The 16,603-nt window shown below is 33.3% G+C and overlaps 2 protein-coding genes and 1 long non-coding RNA gene across 3 annotated transcripts; 2 read left to right on the top strand and 1 right to left on the bottom strand.

Annotated features, from left to right (window-relative positions):
- The first annotated feature begins 5,799 nt into the window (after positions 1-5,799).
- Positions 5,800-6,823, top strand: LOC106333796. The gene is made up of 4 exons (XR_001268468.1): positions 5,800-5,887; positions 6,082-6,146; positions 6,215-6,431; positions 6,517-6,823. It is a non-coding gene; the product is annotated as an uncharacterized LOC106333796 (long non-coding RNA).
- A 768-nt stretch (positions 6,824-7,591) lies between these two features.
- LOC106333298 (peroxidase 25-like) lies at positions 7,592-10,037 on the top strand. Its single transcript, XM_013771760.1, has 4 exons — positions 7,592-7,835; positions 7,925-8,104; positions 8,189-8,351; positions 9,506-10,037. The coding sequence occupies exons 1-4, from the start codon at positions 7,620-7,622 to the stop codon at positions 9,928-9,930; spliced, it is 984 nt and encodes a 327-aa protein (XP_013627214.1). The 5' UTR covers positions 7,592-7,619; the 3' UTR covers positions 9,931-10,037.
- Positions 10,038-12,702: 2,665 nt separating this feature from the next.
- Positions 12,703-15,345, bottom strand: LOC106335516 (DNA-(apurinic or apyrimidinic site) lyase, chloroplastic-like; the record flags this gene model as incomplete). Its single annotated transcript, XM_013774057.1, is given in 13 exon segments — positions 12,703-12,995; positions 13,105-13,219; positions 13,221-13,265; positions 13,361-13,441; positions 13,515-13,562; positions 13,656-13,799; positions 13,877-13,987; positions 14,054-14,237; positions 14,239-14,377; positions 14,455-14,679; positions 14,851-14,933; positions 15,011-15,066; positions 15,114-15,345. Coding segments are annotated over 13 exon segments (1,585 nt in total), but the record flags the coding sequence as incomplete, so codon positions are not given.
- Positions 15,346-16,603: the final 1,258 nt, after the last annotated feature.

The raw sequence follows: 16,603 nt of genomic DNA, 5'->3' as shown, positions 1-16,603 counted from the left end.
AACTTTCTAAACAACCTAAATATCAAGTAGATATTTCATAAGCTTTTGTTATACAGTCAGTTAGCTATTTTTTAATCTACTTTTCACTTTTTCGGAAAATGCATTTTTTTTTTTAAATTAGCATTCACAACACTTTAAACTTTCAAAGATTTCGGTTAGCACTTTAAACTTTCAACCTGACATTTGTATCACAAAAACTTCAACTTCACTATGTGAACAAGACTATTCATTTACGGTAAAAAGTGATGATGTACCAGTTTTTAATAAATAAATAAATACATAAAAATAAATAAATACATAAAAATCAATAATATCAGAAAAATAAATAAAAAATAGAGAAATAAATATTTTTATAAATAATCGTAATTTTTAAAATGTTTTTACATATTCAAATAATTAAATTTAAATTTTTATAAAACTAAAAGAATATTAAAATAATTTTTAAATTGGTTAAAATTTAAGAAAATTAAAATGTCGTTTAAACAAAATCAAGTAAAACTTTTAAACTTATCAATAAGTAAATTCAAACCTTAAGAAAATTTCAATTTTAAAAATTCAATGTTTATAAGTTTTTGAAAATTTTAAATTTCTTAAGGTTTGAATTTTTATTTATGTGTATTATAAGTTTAATAATTTACTTGATTTTAAAAAAAAAAATTAAAATTTTAGTTTTCTTTAATTTTATACAACTTATAAAAGTTATTTATAATTTATTTTAGTTTTAGAAACTTTAAAATTATTTGAACATGATAGACCTTTTTTTCAAAAAATTATGAATTAATTTATTTGACTTTTTGAAAAAAAAATCGAATTTTTAGTTTTATTTTGTATTTAACTTTTCTTATTTTATTTAGTTTTAATTATTATATATTCTTCTTATTTATTAATAAATTGGCACATCATCACTTTTTCCTATAAATGAATAATTTTGGTTGATGACAAAAAAAAAAAAAAAAATTGGTCATATTTTAACTTGATGAACAAGTAAGTCAAGTTGAAAGTTTTTTGTGATACAAATGTCAAATTTAGAATTTAAAGTGGTCGTCAAAAACTTCTTAAGGTTTAAAATGTTAAAGAATACAATTTTGAAGAGTTTTAATCTGATTTTCTCTTTCTTTTTCGAGTTTTATATATACATGATTATTTCTTGTATGTTACATCTTCATTCATCACATACTAAAATATTAAACAGTTAACCTATCAAGAAATTCATAAGTGCAAATGTTAATCGTTATCTCATATATATATACACATAACATATGGTTAAGTTCTTATTTATAAATAAAAAGTCAATGTTTTTAATAAAAGTAATTCGCTTAAAATCTCTTAACTTTGTTTAAAATCTAAGTGCCCATAAAATATTTAGTTGTAGAATAGTGTTCCATATGTTTCTTTTCTAACTAGATATGGAAGAAAAAGATGGCTGGCTTGTCAAAAGCATGATTAAAATAAACCCCATTCTTCATCAGATTATGTTTTTTTTTTCTCCCGTTGGAAACTGTATTTGGATCCGAAGAGGTAAAATTTCAATGTAAATTTGGCATAATTCCTTCCTAAATCATAGGCCTGGGCATTTTAACCTGGACCCGAAAACCCGATCTGGAACGGATCAAAAAATACCCGACCCGGATCCGGATTTTACAAGTACCTTTTGGGTCTAATTTTTTTTTATCCGAATAGACCTGGAACCGAAAGGAACCGATCCGAATAGATCCAGATCCGAAAAGAACCGATCCGAATAGATCCGACCCGATAAAAACCGATTTGTACACAACTTAAAAACATGTATATCTAAAACTATGATGTTTTTGTGTTCTATTTTATATATATTATTTTATGATTTAGTTGAAATATCTTTTGTTAACAATATTTGTTATTATTTTGTAATATTTTTTAAGTATTATGAAGCTTTAAAATGTAAAATTTAGAGATTAAAAATGTTTTATTTTAATTATTAATAGTTTCATTTAAGTTATTTTGTAAAATTTTAGATATATATGACAAATATCAACTAAATTTGATGGAATTGGGTATGTCATGTCTTTTTCAAATTATAAATACCCGAACCCGATCCGGACCCGATATGGACCCGAAAAATTATGGGTATTTTATAGGTATTTTAATTATAGATCCGAACCGATCCGGACCTGAGAAGAACCGACCCGAAACCCGAACCAAAAATTTCTAAGTACCTATTGGGTCTAAATATTTAGGATCCGAAAGGAATCGGCCCGAACCCGGCCTGAACGCCCAGGCCTACTAAATCATATTGGTTTAATCACACTAGTCAAACTCAATAGATACAGCTTTATAATTATTTAGTTGACCTAATAGTTTTCAAAATTCTTTATATTTTAACCCAAAATGTCTTCTTCTTTTTTATAGTCAAAATTTCATTTTATTATTCAAATAAGTGGTAGTCTAGATAGTTATACCAGAATAAAACAATCAACCAAAAAGTTTCTTATGAAAAAAATTAACATTTATATCTAATGAATCATCATTTTCATTATGGACTCGAAAAATATATGAAATCTTGAATGATGAAATTTTTTTGTAACAATGCTATCTCTTTCATCTTTGTTGAAAATTTTGGTCATGTCTAAAGTTCCGTAATCATGGTGATCAAGTCCTTGTAATCCTATTTTTGATAGGTATAATTTTGTCCGAATTAGTGCTTTTAACTTTGAATGCAAAGAGATCTCTCGTCTTTTTAGATTTCTTGTACTTATTAGCTGAATTTTTCCAAACATGTCTTTCCAAATCCAACCACAACCACTGAATTGCAATGTAAAAGTTTATGAGCCATCTACCAAAAATATGTTCTCTGGCATATAACTTGTGAACAATTAATATATTGTGGTTCTGTCGCTATAGTAGCTGCTGCACTTGCTGAGAACTAAGCTTGACAGTTTCATTCAGCATGTCTAGTCAGAACTGAATTACCATAACGTCTGTTATTATTAATAAGGAGAGAACTTTGACATTTATGTGGTACAACCTAGTCACGAAGGGGTATATAAAAGCAGAAGTTAAGTTTTTATATATATATACATAATTTTGAATGCAAAGAGAAAAAAGAGGTTTGAAATGGAAATGAAGCCCAAGGCCAAATGATCCCTTAGGTTCATGACAATGACTATCTTCGGCACGCGCAACTTCAAGAGTTGAGAAACTTGCACATCACTAGGAAAGCTACATCTCTACAGAGAAGCACCATTAGAGAGTCTCCTGCAACAACTCAGGAACTGTTTTCAATGTCTTAGAGAGTAAATCAGTTTGTGACAAATCAGTTTCCATTGGACCCCATTGAATAATATGGGGAAAGATAAGCATTTGCATAAAGTTTGTAACACAATCATTTCAGAGGCATAATGTTACACCCCATATAACAAGTTTTGTCTATAATTAAGGTCAAGAAAAACTATTAAATTAAACTAAAAACAATGATCATATGTGAACGAATAATTTAAAGCTAAGCTCGTGTGTTAGTGGGACACAAACTATAACAGTAAAAATGAGGAAATATTAGTAAAAGGAATAATAATTACCTCGTAGAACAATATCTGACGGTGTAGGGACATTCAAGAAGATATGTTTTGAGTGATTTATTGAAACCTGAGAGAAATAAACGAGTCAATTTGATTAACAAGATTCAGAGTATAGATCCTATGTGATATTAAGTTCAATGAACTAGTAAATCTTTAAAATCTTATATTAGAGTGAAGGTAAATCTTTGAAAACAATGACTGATCAAGCATCAAGTCCCAAGTATTTCAAACGATAGCGACAAGTGAGTAATGGTCTATATTGAGGGTTATAGAACATAGAAAAGGAAATTATCTTATCAAGCTCTCTTCACGTGGTAAGTGGAGCCAATTCCTCACCCACTGCACTATATAGAAAGTAAGTAAGTAACATGAGTAAGAAAAGGACTTAAGATAACGCGAAAAGACATCTAAAAGACTTAGAAATTGAGCAGACAAAGTCTAGGAACCAGAATTGAAGTAGAAGAAGAGGAACCATCAAGTCTATTATCTCAATGGCTGAGCTTGAAAGTCTCAAACAAAGTGGAACCACTTTAGTAGAAAACAAAGTCACGAGCCATATGCAGTAAGGCCCCTCCTCTAAGCCATGTCTCGGCATGCGCCACGTGGATACTAATATGATACGGTAGGATCAATATCTTTGACCGACTCAGTTGACTGATAGTTACCACTCACCAAAAAACTAACGATAATGTATGAGAAAAAAAATGTATGAGAAAAAAAGATTGTGGGGTTGGGCAACTTTTGAGACATCAGAAGAAACTAATACTGTGGAGAAGAAGGAGAAAAAAGTGAGTGAAAGTAAATCAGGAGCAGTAAGGTGTAAAGATTTCTAAAGCCTGAACTGTGACTTTTTGTATGTCACGTACGTTTCAGAACTATGCTAAAATATTGTCAGATCAGATAATCTATTGAAACATGGTAGAGAGGCTAAAAACGTCATACTTGTAAGAGAATCATGTCAACCAAGCGCTCGTAGCTTGGTGGTAAAGGAGGTACGGCTGTACTGTCCGCCACCCGGGTTCGAGCCTTGGCCACAACGGATTTAACATCCCTTCCGTTGGGGCGCTGGACCCCTTTCGGGGGGATAGTCGGAAATGTGGCTGCCCAGATACCAGAGTTATCAAAAAAAAAAAAAAAAAAAAGAATCATGTCTATTCAGAAACAATAAAACCCGTATATTTGTATGAAAAGAGAAAACATAAATGCACTAGGAAAAAAAAATAAATGTGGTCAACTCAACTAGAAAAGCATCCTAGTCAAAGCTTACAGCATCTCTATCCATTACTATTTTTATCTTTATAATCAGTGAAATTGTTCCAGTACATCTCTATTTATTCTTCTATAATAGAAAATGCTATTTTTCTTTTATAAATAGGAAAATAAATAACAATTATCTATTTTTTACTCTATAATTAGAAATTGTTATTTTAGAGCAATACATTGGAACAAACTTCACCCTTATTATAAAGGTTTTCTATTTTCGAAGTAAAAATAGTAAAATACATACGAGATTAGGTGAGAGCTCACATGATCAAGTGCCGTTTGGAACAGAACTACAGTTACATGTTATGTATGGCTATGTTATGGTAATAAAAAAATGGTTATGTTATAGAGTTCTTCTATTTTAAAAGTAAAAATAAAAAATTACATTCAAGATGATTAAAAGGTGAGAGGTCACATGATCAAATGCCGTTTGGAACAGAACTAAAGTTACATGTTATGCATGGTTATGTTATGGTAATAGAGAAACGGTTATGTTATGGGTTTTTTTTTCTGCTAAAACGGTTATGTTATGGTTTCGGGCATGGAGTAAATAAAATGTTATCCATATCAATTTTGAAGAGGATCACTCCTGAGTGGATTAATAAAAAAAGGATTTTCTTACCTAGAAGCAAAAAAAAATAAATAGAACAAGTGACAAGTATATACAAAAATAAAAATTGGACTATAACTATTCAAAAGGCCTTCTGACTACATTCTACAAGATTGGCTGCATTAAGATAAGAAAAGGAAACAACATATATAAATATACAAACTGATTTTTAAAGCTACTACACATGAATCATGAAGTGTTAGACGTTAGATAGTGTATATGCTGAAGTGAATACCCCATGCGTGTATGAACAATATAAATGGAAAGCCCATCAGAAAGGCCCAATTGAATGAATCCGGGTCCAACACGGGTCAACCCGTTTCAAAGAAGTTTTTTTTTTCTGATTCGGCTTTTCGCTTCCTCTCTGTTTTGCTACTTACTCCCTCTCAAGCTTCTTTCGATTCAAAAGTCTCTGCTTTAGCTTCTGGGTATCGACGAGAGTAACGTGATTCGGAGACTCAAGGTAAGCCTACAATCCCTTCCTCGATAAATCTCCTGATCGCTGTTGAAGTTCTAAGCTTTATGGACGAGCTGTGGCAATGAAGCTTGAATGCTATGCCTGCTAACTGTTTGTTTAAATTCCCAAGAGAGTACTCATCTTACCCTCTTCATGAGAACTGATCTGAAACTCTTCTGTGTTTTCATTCTTTGTTCCAGTGTTTTGTCTAGAATTTCTGTTTCGTTGGTGTGTTCTTTAAGGAACATGGAACACGACAATGTAGGTAATGTTTCAGTTCTTATTACTCAAATCACAGCAGCTTTCATACTAATAAATCGCCTGGAACTGAAGCTGCTGTGATAAGCAACCGGCGACACAAAACATAACAGCCAAAAAAAAAGAAGAAAAAGGAAGGAAATTGCAGATTTTCATAGCTTAGAAGGAAGAAGAATGAGAGAGTCATTGTACATCATAGCAGCTCATGCTAACCTCGTATCTCAAGTAAAGTATGAACCACAAGAAGGCTACCTCCCTCCTGGCCACTGCATCATACGACATGAAAGTCAATGTATATCCTTGCCTTAGTTTTTGTTTCTTTGTTAATCAATCTTCTGTTTGATTTGCTTATAGTTTGATTCTACCCTTTCTCCCAGATATGGTCAGACAGAGATTTCTCGCTTGTTAGAAGCTTAGCAGGACACGAGTCAAAAGTTGCCTCATCAGATAGCTCGTGTATAGCAACTGTATCACGTGACCGTACCATCAAGCTTTGGAAAAGCAGTAGCAACGAAGAGGAAGAAGAAGGCGGAGAGACAATTGACATAGACTTATAATGGTATCGATTTGTAATCTTGTTGTGGATTATCCAGACATAGGATGATGATACATTGTCTTTGAAAATTTTGCCATGACGGTCAACAAGTTTCCCTGAGATACTATTTGACAACATGTTAAGAAAAGAACGGAGAGATGGGATCTTCTAAAGACTCTTCAGGTTGCAGGTTTATTTGTACCAACCAGATTAAAGTGTCGAAGTACGAAATAGAAGGCTCAGGCTAAAGCCTGTAGTAGAAACAAAGCAGAGTATCACAAAAACAATATCGATTAATTATTTTCTTTCTATAAAATGGTGTTCTTCATTGGCTCTTCTAGGTTTACTCTCACAACTCAAAAATAAATCTTATATGTTTTTGTAGCTACCCAATAACGCATGTTTTACATGTTTAGATCATAATTATATATCGTATATAGTGAACGGAACTCAACACCATCAAAAGAATAATTATTTTTTTGAACTGAAAAAAAAAAAAGACAACTGAATTATTTTCAATAGATAAACACACTTGAACAAGAGTCAATCAACTATTACTTTCCACCATCACCATGCATACCAAACTCGTTATGCTGAGATAGTGGTGTGTGTATACCAAACAAACCACATATGTTCTGAACGGCGTATTTTAAAACTAGTTTGAAAATGACGTTGAATAGCACGAAACTCGCAGACATGATAAAATTCCCACGTAAAAATTGTTTTGAAAATTAATATTTAATCTAAACCCATTAACTCATCATAGTGGCAACCAAGTGTATATACCAATACAAATAAATAAACAAAAGGAAAAGAAAGGCACTACGGTTCCATTCAGACGAAGGCTGGCGTATGAATGTGTGTATATATACACTAATCTACGGTGGTGCATAAACATATCATTGTATTTTCACCGATCACAGAAATTTAAAGAGATAGAAAAATATGGGAGTGCACTTAGGCAACTATTGTTATGTGATGATAATAGTGTTGGTATTGGGAAAAGAAGTGAGAAGCCAGTCTTTAAAAAATGGTTATTATTCATCTTCATGTCCAAGAGCTGAGTCCATAGTAAGATCCACTGTTGAATCTCACTTTGATTCTGATCCCACCATCTCTCCTGGCTTGCTAAGGCTTCATTTCCATGACTGTTTTGTCCAGGTTCTAATACTTATTTAATCACAATCTCCTTTGATCATAATTTAGTTATACAAGTCAAACTGATTAGTTGAAATTTGACCTATTATTAGGGTTGTGATGGATCAGTTTTAATCAAAGGAAAATCTGCGGAGCAAGCAGCTCTAGCTAATGGTGGTCTTAGAGGGTTCGAAGTGATAGATGATGCGAAAGCACAACTCGAGTTAGAGTGCCCAGGAGTTGTGTCATGCGCCGATATACTTGCACTTGCTGCTCGTGACGCTGTTGACTTGGTATGCAAGTTTACTAAACCTAAGTTTTAAGGTTTTAATTATTCCTTTGGAAGATTCTTTTGTATTGATTACGTATGGTAACAGAGTTCTGGACCAAGCTGGCGAGTTCCAACGGGTCGTAAAGACGGTAGAATCTCGTTGGCATCGGAAGCATCGAGTCTACCTTCACCATTTGACTCCGTTGCAGTTCAAAAGCAAAAGTTTGAAGCTAAAGGGTTGGATGCTCATGATCTAGTTACTCTACTTGGTATGTTTTATTTATGAGTTATTCTTGGGTTCACCCCCTAGGGTGAACCTTTAGGTTCACCAACCAATAGAAAATTGTCATTTTAAATCTAGTATCTTTTAATTAAGGAAATTAAATAACTTGCAAATTATATTATCTTTTCAAAATAAAATTTAAAAATAAATAAAAATAATATATAAAAAACGAATTCAAAAAAAAAAAATGTTGTCAACAAAACACTAAACCCTAAGCTCTAATACTAAACCCTAAACTCAAATCCTAAACCCTAAATCTTTGGGTAAACCCTAAATCCTTGGGTAAACCCCTAAACCCTTGGAAAAACACTAAACATGTTGTCAACAAAACACTAAACCCTAAACTCTAATCCTAAACCCTAAACCCTTGGGAAAACCTTAAACCCTTGGGTAAACCCTAAACCTTTGGGTAAACCCTAAACGCTTGGGTAAACCCTAAACCCTTAGGTAAACCCTAAACCCTTGGAAAAACACTAAACATTTGGATAAATTCTAAATTATAAATCTTAAACACTAAACTCTAAATCTTAAAAATAAATATTTTTTTAAAATAATATTTTTTTAGAACTATTGTTATTTTTATTTATTTAATTTTTTTATTTTTTATTTTAAAAGCATAATATAATTTGGCAAGTTATTTTGTTTCCTTAATTAAAAGATACTAGATCTAAAATGACAACTTTCTATTGGTTGGTGAACCTAAAGGTTCAACCTAGGGGGTGAACCCAAGAAAAAGTCTTTATTTATCTCTCTATTTTGTTATGATATTTATATGGGCAAATTTTGTAGATAGCACAGAAATAAATTAAGAGAAAAATAGTATAAAGAAGAAAAATTTCTAAACCAGCACTAACTAAAGAGCAAAATGACTGACTAAATTACTGAAAACCGTAAACCTTTACCTTAATCTCACTATCTAAATACTAAACACTAATCAATTCAAATCCATATATGAAATATTTTTTTTTTAATTTCTCCGTGCGCTATTTTTGAATAAAAATATGTTTTATTGCCATCTTAGGATATTTCTCTATTTATTTTGCACTCATATATACACGTACAAAATAATTATATTAGTTTCGTTTTCCTTAATATTATTGACGTTTATAAATTGATAGTTCATTTTATGAGGGCATGCAGGTGCACACACAATAGGACAAACGGACTGTCTCTTTTTCCGTTACCGTTTATACAACTACACGGTGACCGGAAACTCGGACCCAACCATAAGCCCATCGTTTCTTACGCAGCTCAAGACTCTTTGTCCTCCCAAGGGAGACCCATCGAAACGCGTTGCTCTTGACATTGGCAGTCCATCAAAATTCGATGTAAGCTTCTTCAAGAACCTAAGAGACGGTAACGGCATTTTGGAGTCGGACCAACGGCTTTGGTCGGACTCCGAGACAAATGACGTGGTGAGGAAGTATGCGAGTACTATTAGAGGTTTGTTAGGGTTAAGGTTTGATAAGGAGTTTGGTCAAGCTATGGTTAAGATGAGTTCCATTGAGGTAAAGACAGACGTTGATGGTGAGGTCAGGAAAGTTTGCTCTAAGATCAACTATTGAGTAGAACATATAATATATAAATAATACCAAATGCATGGTAGCAAGGAGTGCTTTGTATAAATGTCGACAAGTTCGACCCTCATGCTTGTATGTTTAACTTCTCATCACTGGCCAAATAAAATTTTGGACCAAAGGTCTGAAATTTCATGTAATAAAAATATATAGAAATGTTTTCTCTAGTTTAAATTTTTAGCTACTCAATGTTCCATCATCGTAGATGGAGTAGTTGTTATATGTTTCAAGAAAAACAAATGCACAATAATATCGATATTTTGAAGGATAAATCTCATAGATAACACTAAAAACTTTTTAAGACAAACAATACACATGAGAGAAAATTTTAAATTATCACACTAAATAACAAAAAAAAAAACTAAATGCATAAACTTTATACCATAGTTTTATCCTACCTATAAATATGAAACCCTAAACTATAATCATTAAATCATAAATTTAAATATAAATATAAATTATGTTATTGTATTATTTATTATATTCTAAAATTTATTTTTAACTAGATACATACATATTTATTTTCTATATTTAAATAATATTATTTTGAAGATGTTCTTTTCTACATACTCTTTTGGGTAATTCTCCTAAATAGACTATTTTTAAGTTTTGATCATAAAAATAGACCACAAGGAGAAAAATGACCATAATGTTTCATTTAATAGGTAAAAGGACCCTAATACCCTAGATATATAAAAAAATAAAAAAATAATAAAAAAATAATAAAAAAATAAATTTTTTTCTATAGTTTTAGATTATATGTTTTCAAATTCGAATTTTTTATAAAAAAAAAATTAAAAAAAAAAAATTTCCGAAATTTTGTTTTATTAGTTTTTTCAAATTTTCTTTTTTGTAGTTCGAAAATACTTTTTGAAACTATTTTTAAAATTTTATTTTCAAATTTTTAATATTTTTTTTATTATATAAAATTTTAAATCTCAATCTCAAATCTCACTCTTAAGTCTAAACCCTAAAGTTTAGATCAGTTGAAGAGAGATGTACGTGAAACCCTCTCAGGCCCGCTTCCCAAGGTGCGCCGTTCAGATGGATCTCTTCTGCCCTAGCTCCGCTGCTCCTTCCTCCTTCCTCTGAAGCAGCTCTGCTCTCTCTCCATGGTCTTGATGGTGACTTCTCCTCCATCGTGTATCAGGCCTCCCCTAGATCCGCCGCCGTTACCGTGTAAGCCCCCTCCGCTTGAAGCTTGCTCTCTAATCATCTTTCCGGAACCTCCAGACCCTACACCTCGCTCCTCTACACATCCTCGAACCTTCCGTCAGTTCACCGGTTCTTGTGGTTGCAGTTACTCCTTTAAGTTTCTTTGCAACGACCAAGGGTTTAACCAGTTCTGTTTTCGTATCATTTGGAGTGCGAGTTTCTACTACGTGTAGATTTCAGTCCAGTCCCCCTTTCCAGATCGGGCCATGGTTTCTCTTTGTAGGAACCTCTCTTCGTTCAGAAGGTATCTTCTCTGTTTCTTCTTGCAACAAGCCCTACATGGATGAATATTACCTTGTTTTAGTATTATTTGTGTCAAGATGAATCATTTACCTTAGAATGAGGATGTTGCCCTCTCTTTGAATCTTCTCTTACCTTTGGTTGAGGATGTTACAAGCTCTTTGCATTTACCTCAGTATGAGGATCTGACTTTTCCTCAGTACGAAGATGTTACTATGTTTTATCTCCTTTTAGTACCTCCGTACGAGGTTCGTATTAGGACCTTTGTCTTGTCGGCTCAGGTTTCTATGGTTGCAAAGATTGATGCTTTTAAAAATGGAGGTTTTTGATGGTATATCCATGGTATGTATGTAGCCCATGGCTCTCAATGCTCTATTCTATATGTGGTTTCAACCTTTGTTGTCGAAACCTTGGCGATGTAGGAAGCTCTTCTTGCAGGATCGTGTGCTGGACTCTCAAAGCTTCAAGTATTTTAAGACTCTAATGTCTTTTTCTCTGCTCTGCATTCAAGGATGTGTTTGAATGGGATCGCATGTTGTCTTCTTGACATCACAAACCTTGCCACTCCCTTCACTCTGTTATCATTTAAGTTTTATTTGTGCACAGCAGTATATTTGGCTGTTGCTTTTGCTATGTATGTGTTTTTGAGACTATGTTTCACTTTTACTCTCTTTTGAGTTATGAATGAAAGAAACCCTTGACCGAAAAAATGTTTGGATTAATTAACCCTATGGGTTATAAATGTATATTTACATATTTAATGAAATATTTTGGTCATTTTAATCTTTAAAGTCTATATTTGTGACATAAACTTTTTTAGTGCTATCCTAGGGTATTTTCCTACTCTTTTGTCACAAAAACTTGTTTTATTGTCAAAGGTAATTAAACAAACTAGTGGTCTCCAAGGTCTATCATTTTTTACTGGCGTTTGTATATTTGTGTTGTAGAAAACTTATGATGAATGTTTTCTAATTTTGATTTTTTTTTTTTAAAGAAAAATCCTTCTAAGTAAATTATAAGGTTAATTAATTGTAACGGTGACCATGGGAATGTGTGGAAATAGCTAATTCCTTACCATTCCTTATAATTTTCACCATTTACAAAGAATATTTGTTACTTATGATTCCTTAACATTCCTTAAGATTTAAAGAATAAAATACTACAATTATTCCTTTACAAAATAGAAGAAGAATATATTTTCTTTTTATTTTATTCTATTTTATTTTTTTTTTCTATTCTTTTTATTCCTTTTACGGTTACCAGTCAGAACCAAGTCTTATTGATTTTTTTTAACCTTAAGGGAAATATCAAAAGATTAACCTTTTCATTTTCAAGATACTACATCGTGATGAAGATATTGACTTCTGAAAACTCCAAATTTCACATAAGCAAAACTTGTAAAATCTCTAGCTAACAGTCATTTAGAGCCTTAACCAAGACACCAAAAAAGCCTGGAATAGTGAAGCTTTGAATAGATCAGAGCTTGAGAATAAGACCAATGGGGCAATGATCACTGCCATTGATATCAGGGAGAATATAAGAATCATGAACATTGGCTGAGATCGATTCAGATACCAAGAAGTAGTCCAGTCTCCATCCTGTTTCCACACACACACACCAATTCACACAGTTTAAACAATCCAAATATGATTCTGAATATGGATCAAAACAAGTATCAACAGTTTATTTCTATGCAGAGTTGATTACCTTTGTTGGTTTTGCGAGTACCATGGCGATAACCCCAATAAGTGTAACCTACAACACCGGGATGTTGTTTTCTAAAGGTATCTACAAGGCCCTTGTCTAAGAAGTTTTCTCTAAAAGGATTGTCTTTCCTCTATTGTAAAACCAGCACTTCTTTTGTTCCCCTAATCCAAAAAAAAAAACATTTGGCAAAAGAGAGGTGATTACTGTTGTTTCAACTAGTCAATCACATAAAATGAAGAATCTGAGAGTTAGTTACCGCAGGATTGTAGATGTCGATTTCTTCATGAGCACAGTTTAGATCACCAGTCAAGACTACAGGTTTAGTCTTCTCCAGCTCCTGCAGATGCAAAGAGACCATAGAGAGATCAGTGTAAGAAGAATATATAAAATAATAAAGAAAAGTTTCATACTTTGATGTACTTGCTGAGGGTTCGATCCCATTCTTCAATCCTGTATGACTTGAGAAACCAACACCATTTGTTAAACTAATAACGAAAACAAGAAAATGTACCAAACGTGTAGAAACTAAATGCCTTAAAATTGAAGGGTACCAGTCTTTTTAAGCCATCTCCAGAGTTAGGGACATATGTGCTTATCAAGTAGAAAGAGTCGAACTCAGTGGTCACAATGCGTCCTTCAATGTCATGATCTGATCCAGAGTGACCAGTACCATATCTAACTGAGAGTGGTTTTATCTGTCAAAAAGACAAACTTGATTAGAACACTTACAACTCAACATAACACATCAGACACATTCTTGTCTTCTCTTTACCCTTGAAATAATAGCAGTTCCAGAGTAGTCAAGCTTTGAGACGCTACAAGACCAGAAACTATGATCATAGCCATCACTAAGAGCTTTTTTAACTTCCTCAACATCCTTCACCTGTACCATAAGTGTAATAGATAAGAATTTAATCCTTTAGGACGGTGCTAATGTTTATGTAGTGACCTGGATCTTTGTCTCTTGCAAGCACAAGACATCAAAGTTTTCTCTCTGAGCAAGCTGCAGAGCAGAGAAGCTCTCTAGCTTCAACAGTGCTCGCAATCCATTAACATTCCAAGTCATAATCTTCACAGACTTGGTTCCCTCTGGGAGAGGGGGAGGTCTCATTGTCTTTGGGTTATAAGCTTTAGTCTTTTTCAGGCTTCTTATGTGCAAGTACCGTCCATGGTTCACTTTGAACTGAGGATGAGATGATTTCATCGGTTTTGAGGACTTTGCTAGATATGGTCAATGATGCTTCTTCCTCTTTTAACCGAGACTTCTGCTTACCTAGGAAGATTAAGAAAACACATAATGTTTCATAATATTCTAAGTACAGTGTTAGTTTTTTAAAACACATGGCAAACCTGCTTTGGTTAATGACTTGTGTTCACTTAAGATAGCTTTTGAAGAAACTTTGGCTTTCAATTTTTTCTCAGTAGACTGTTTTACTCTTTTTTCTCCATAAGCTTCAGAGCTATTGCAGTCATCTTCTGTAGACTCTTCCTTGTTTCTGATCTTTCTTTTGATGGTGACACTTTCTGAGAGGGTGGATGAAGTAGTTTCCTTTATTTCTGCACCAGAACTTTCATCTGTAACAGATAAACAAGACAGGACTTACCAAAGAGGGAAGCTATAGCAAGTCTGAGACTTTCCATTCTACTTTAAATGGAACAACATACCAAAGAAGTCCACATTCCTTTTTTCCATTCCACACATGAGAGAAAGAGAGAGAGATAGTGTGATGTGTAGTTATTACATACCACCTTGTAAATTGCTGTCCATATGAAGTTGTAAAGCTGAGATAAGTTCTTGTTTGAGTCCTTTCACAGGTAATCCAAGTTTCCTATGATTCAAAAACAAAGAACAAGTATTTGGATGTCTACCGAAACAATAACAAAGAAAAGGCGCATAAGCGCTTGCCTCAGCGTGGCTCTAAGTTTTTGAACCGTCATGGCCTCAATTTCCTTTTGATCATCCTAAACAATACCCCATTTATCAAAACCAACAAATTAAACAGGAGAACCAAAAATCCTTAGCAATCAATTACAACCTTTGAACCAACTGTCTGATGACAATTCTGATCAGTAGCTGCTGCTACCTTCATCATTTCCTTTCCCTTGGTGTTGTTGTTGATAGAGAAAGGCGTAGTAGCATTTGACATGAGTCTCTTGTTGAAACTTGTTGCTCCTACTACTCTAACACTAACAGTCGATGAACCAAATCTTAAGCTTCTCCTAAGCGGCACCGCCAGAAACCTAGAATCATCAACAGTCACAAAATTTTCACACAGTACAAGTATAAAAAAAACATACAAAAATTGAAAGCTCTGCAATTCAGACAGAACACAGAAGAAGAACAACGAGGTTTGATTTTGTGCCAATGTAAGAAACGAATCAGAAGATGACACACACAAAAGCCCTAAAATTTATGGAAGAAGAAGAACAAAGCGGATAATCAGCAAACAATTCGAAGATGGAAACGTACTTACCTTGAGATGATTCTCTAGTGATAGCTTGAGGTTGGAGAGTTGTTTCTATTTTTGGAGAAAGACATGTGAGCTCAGTGACATGAGCTGAAAACACCTGCTTCTCTTACCTCTTTGGATTATAACCTGAGAAAGATACTGAACTCAGCTGTAACCATTAAAGCATTAACCATTAAAGCATTTTCTCTTAATTAAGTTGAAGTTGAAGCAATGTTGAATGCCTACAAACAAAAAAAAAAGAAACAAGAACTATACAATCTTTTACCCAAAAAGAAAAGAACTATACAGTCTATAGTGGTGAACTATAAAGAAGAAAAGAACTATACAAGTTGAAGCAATGTTGGTCATAATCATCATTATCATCCATTCATACTATATTTCGTACTTACCCTCCAACTAGTAGTATCTTGAGAACACTGGACTGGACATTACATCTAAATCTGAGAAACTGAAAGGTAGCTAGGACGTGAAAATCATCTATCTACATGTGAGTCTGGCTCTTTCTCTCTCTCTCTCTAGGTCTTAAAGCCAAAGCAACACTGATGCTACTGCCTCTTACAAACCATTCTAATAAAGCTTGAACAAGCTTGTCTAGAAATAAAATCTAATTCTCATTTCTCTTCAGAGTTTACAACTTTTTTTTTATGTTTTTACATTTTTATTTGATAATGAACAAGGTACAAAGAACCAAGTTCTCTTGTGGGAAAGCAAATAATACTAAGAAAATTACATAAGGTACAGTGGCTAACATACAACCAACTCTGACTAGTTAAACAACAACTCCTCCTCCCTCTCTTATTCAGCGAGGCTGGTGGATGTTTCTTGGAGAAGCAACCCTCTGGTTTGCCCACTTAGCTGGCTTCTCTGCATACTTAGCCGGCTCTACAATCAACTTAGGACTCCTGTTCCCACTCGATCTCCTCACCATCTCACCATTCTTCCCTAAACCTGATCATCACACAACGAATTAGTCTCTAAACCTTGTTGGTTCAGGAGATTGTTGTTGATAGAGAGAGCTTTACCAAAGT

This window comes from Brassica oleracea, chromosome C3 (genome assembly GCF_000695525.1).
Source record: "Brassica oleracea var. oleracea cultivar TO1000 chromosome C3, BOL, whole genome shotgun sequence".
Taxonomy (NCBI): Eukaryota; Viridiplantae; Streptophyta; class Magnoliopsida; order Brassicales; family Brassicaceae; genus Brassica; species Brassica oleracea.
Note: the sequence above shows the minus strand (reverse complement) of the source record. Positions and strands in the feature narration are given on the sequence as shown.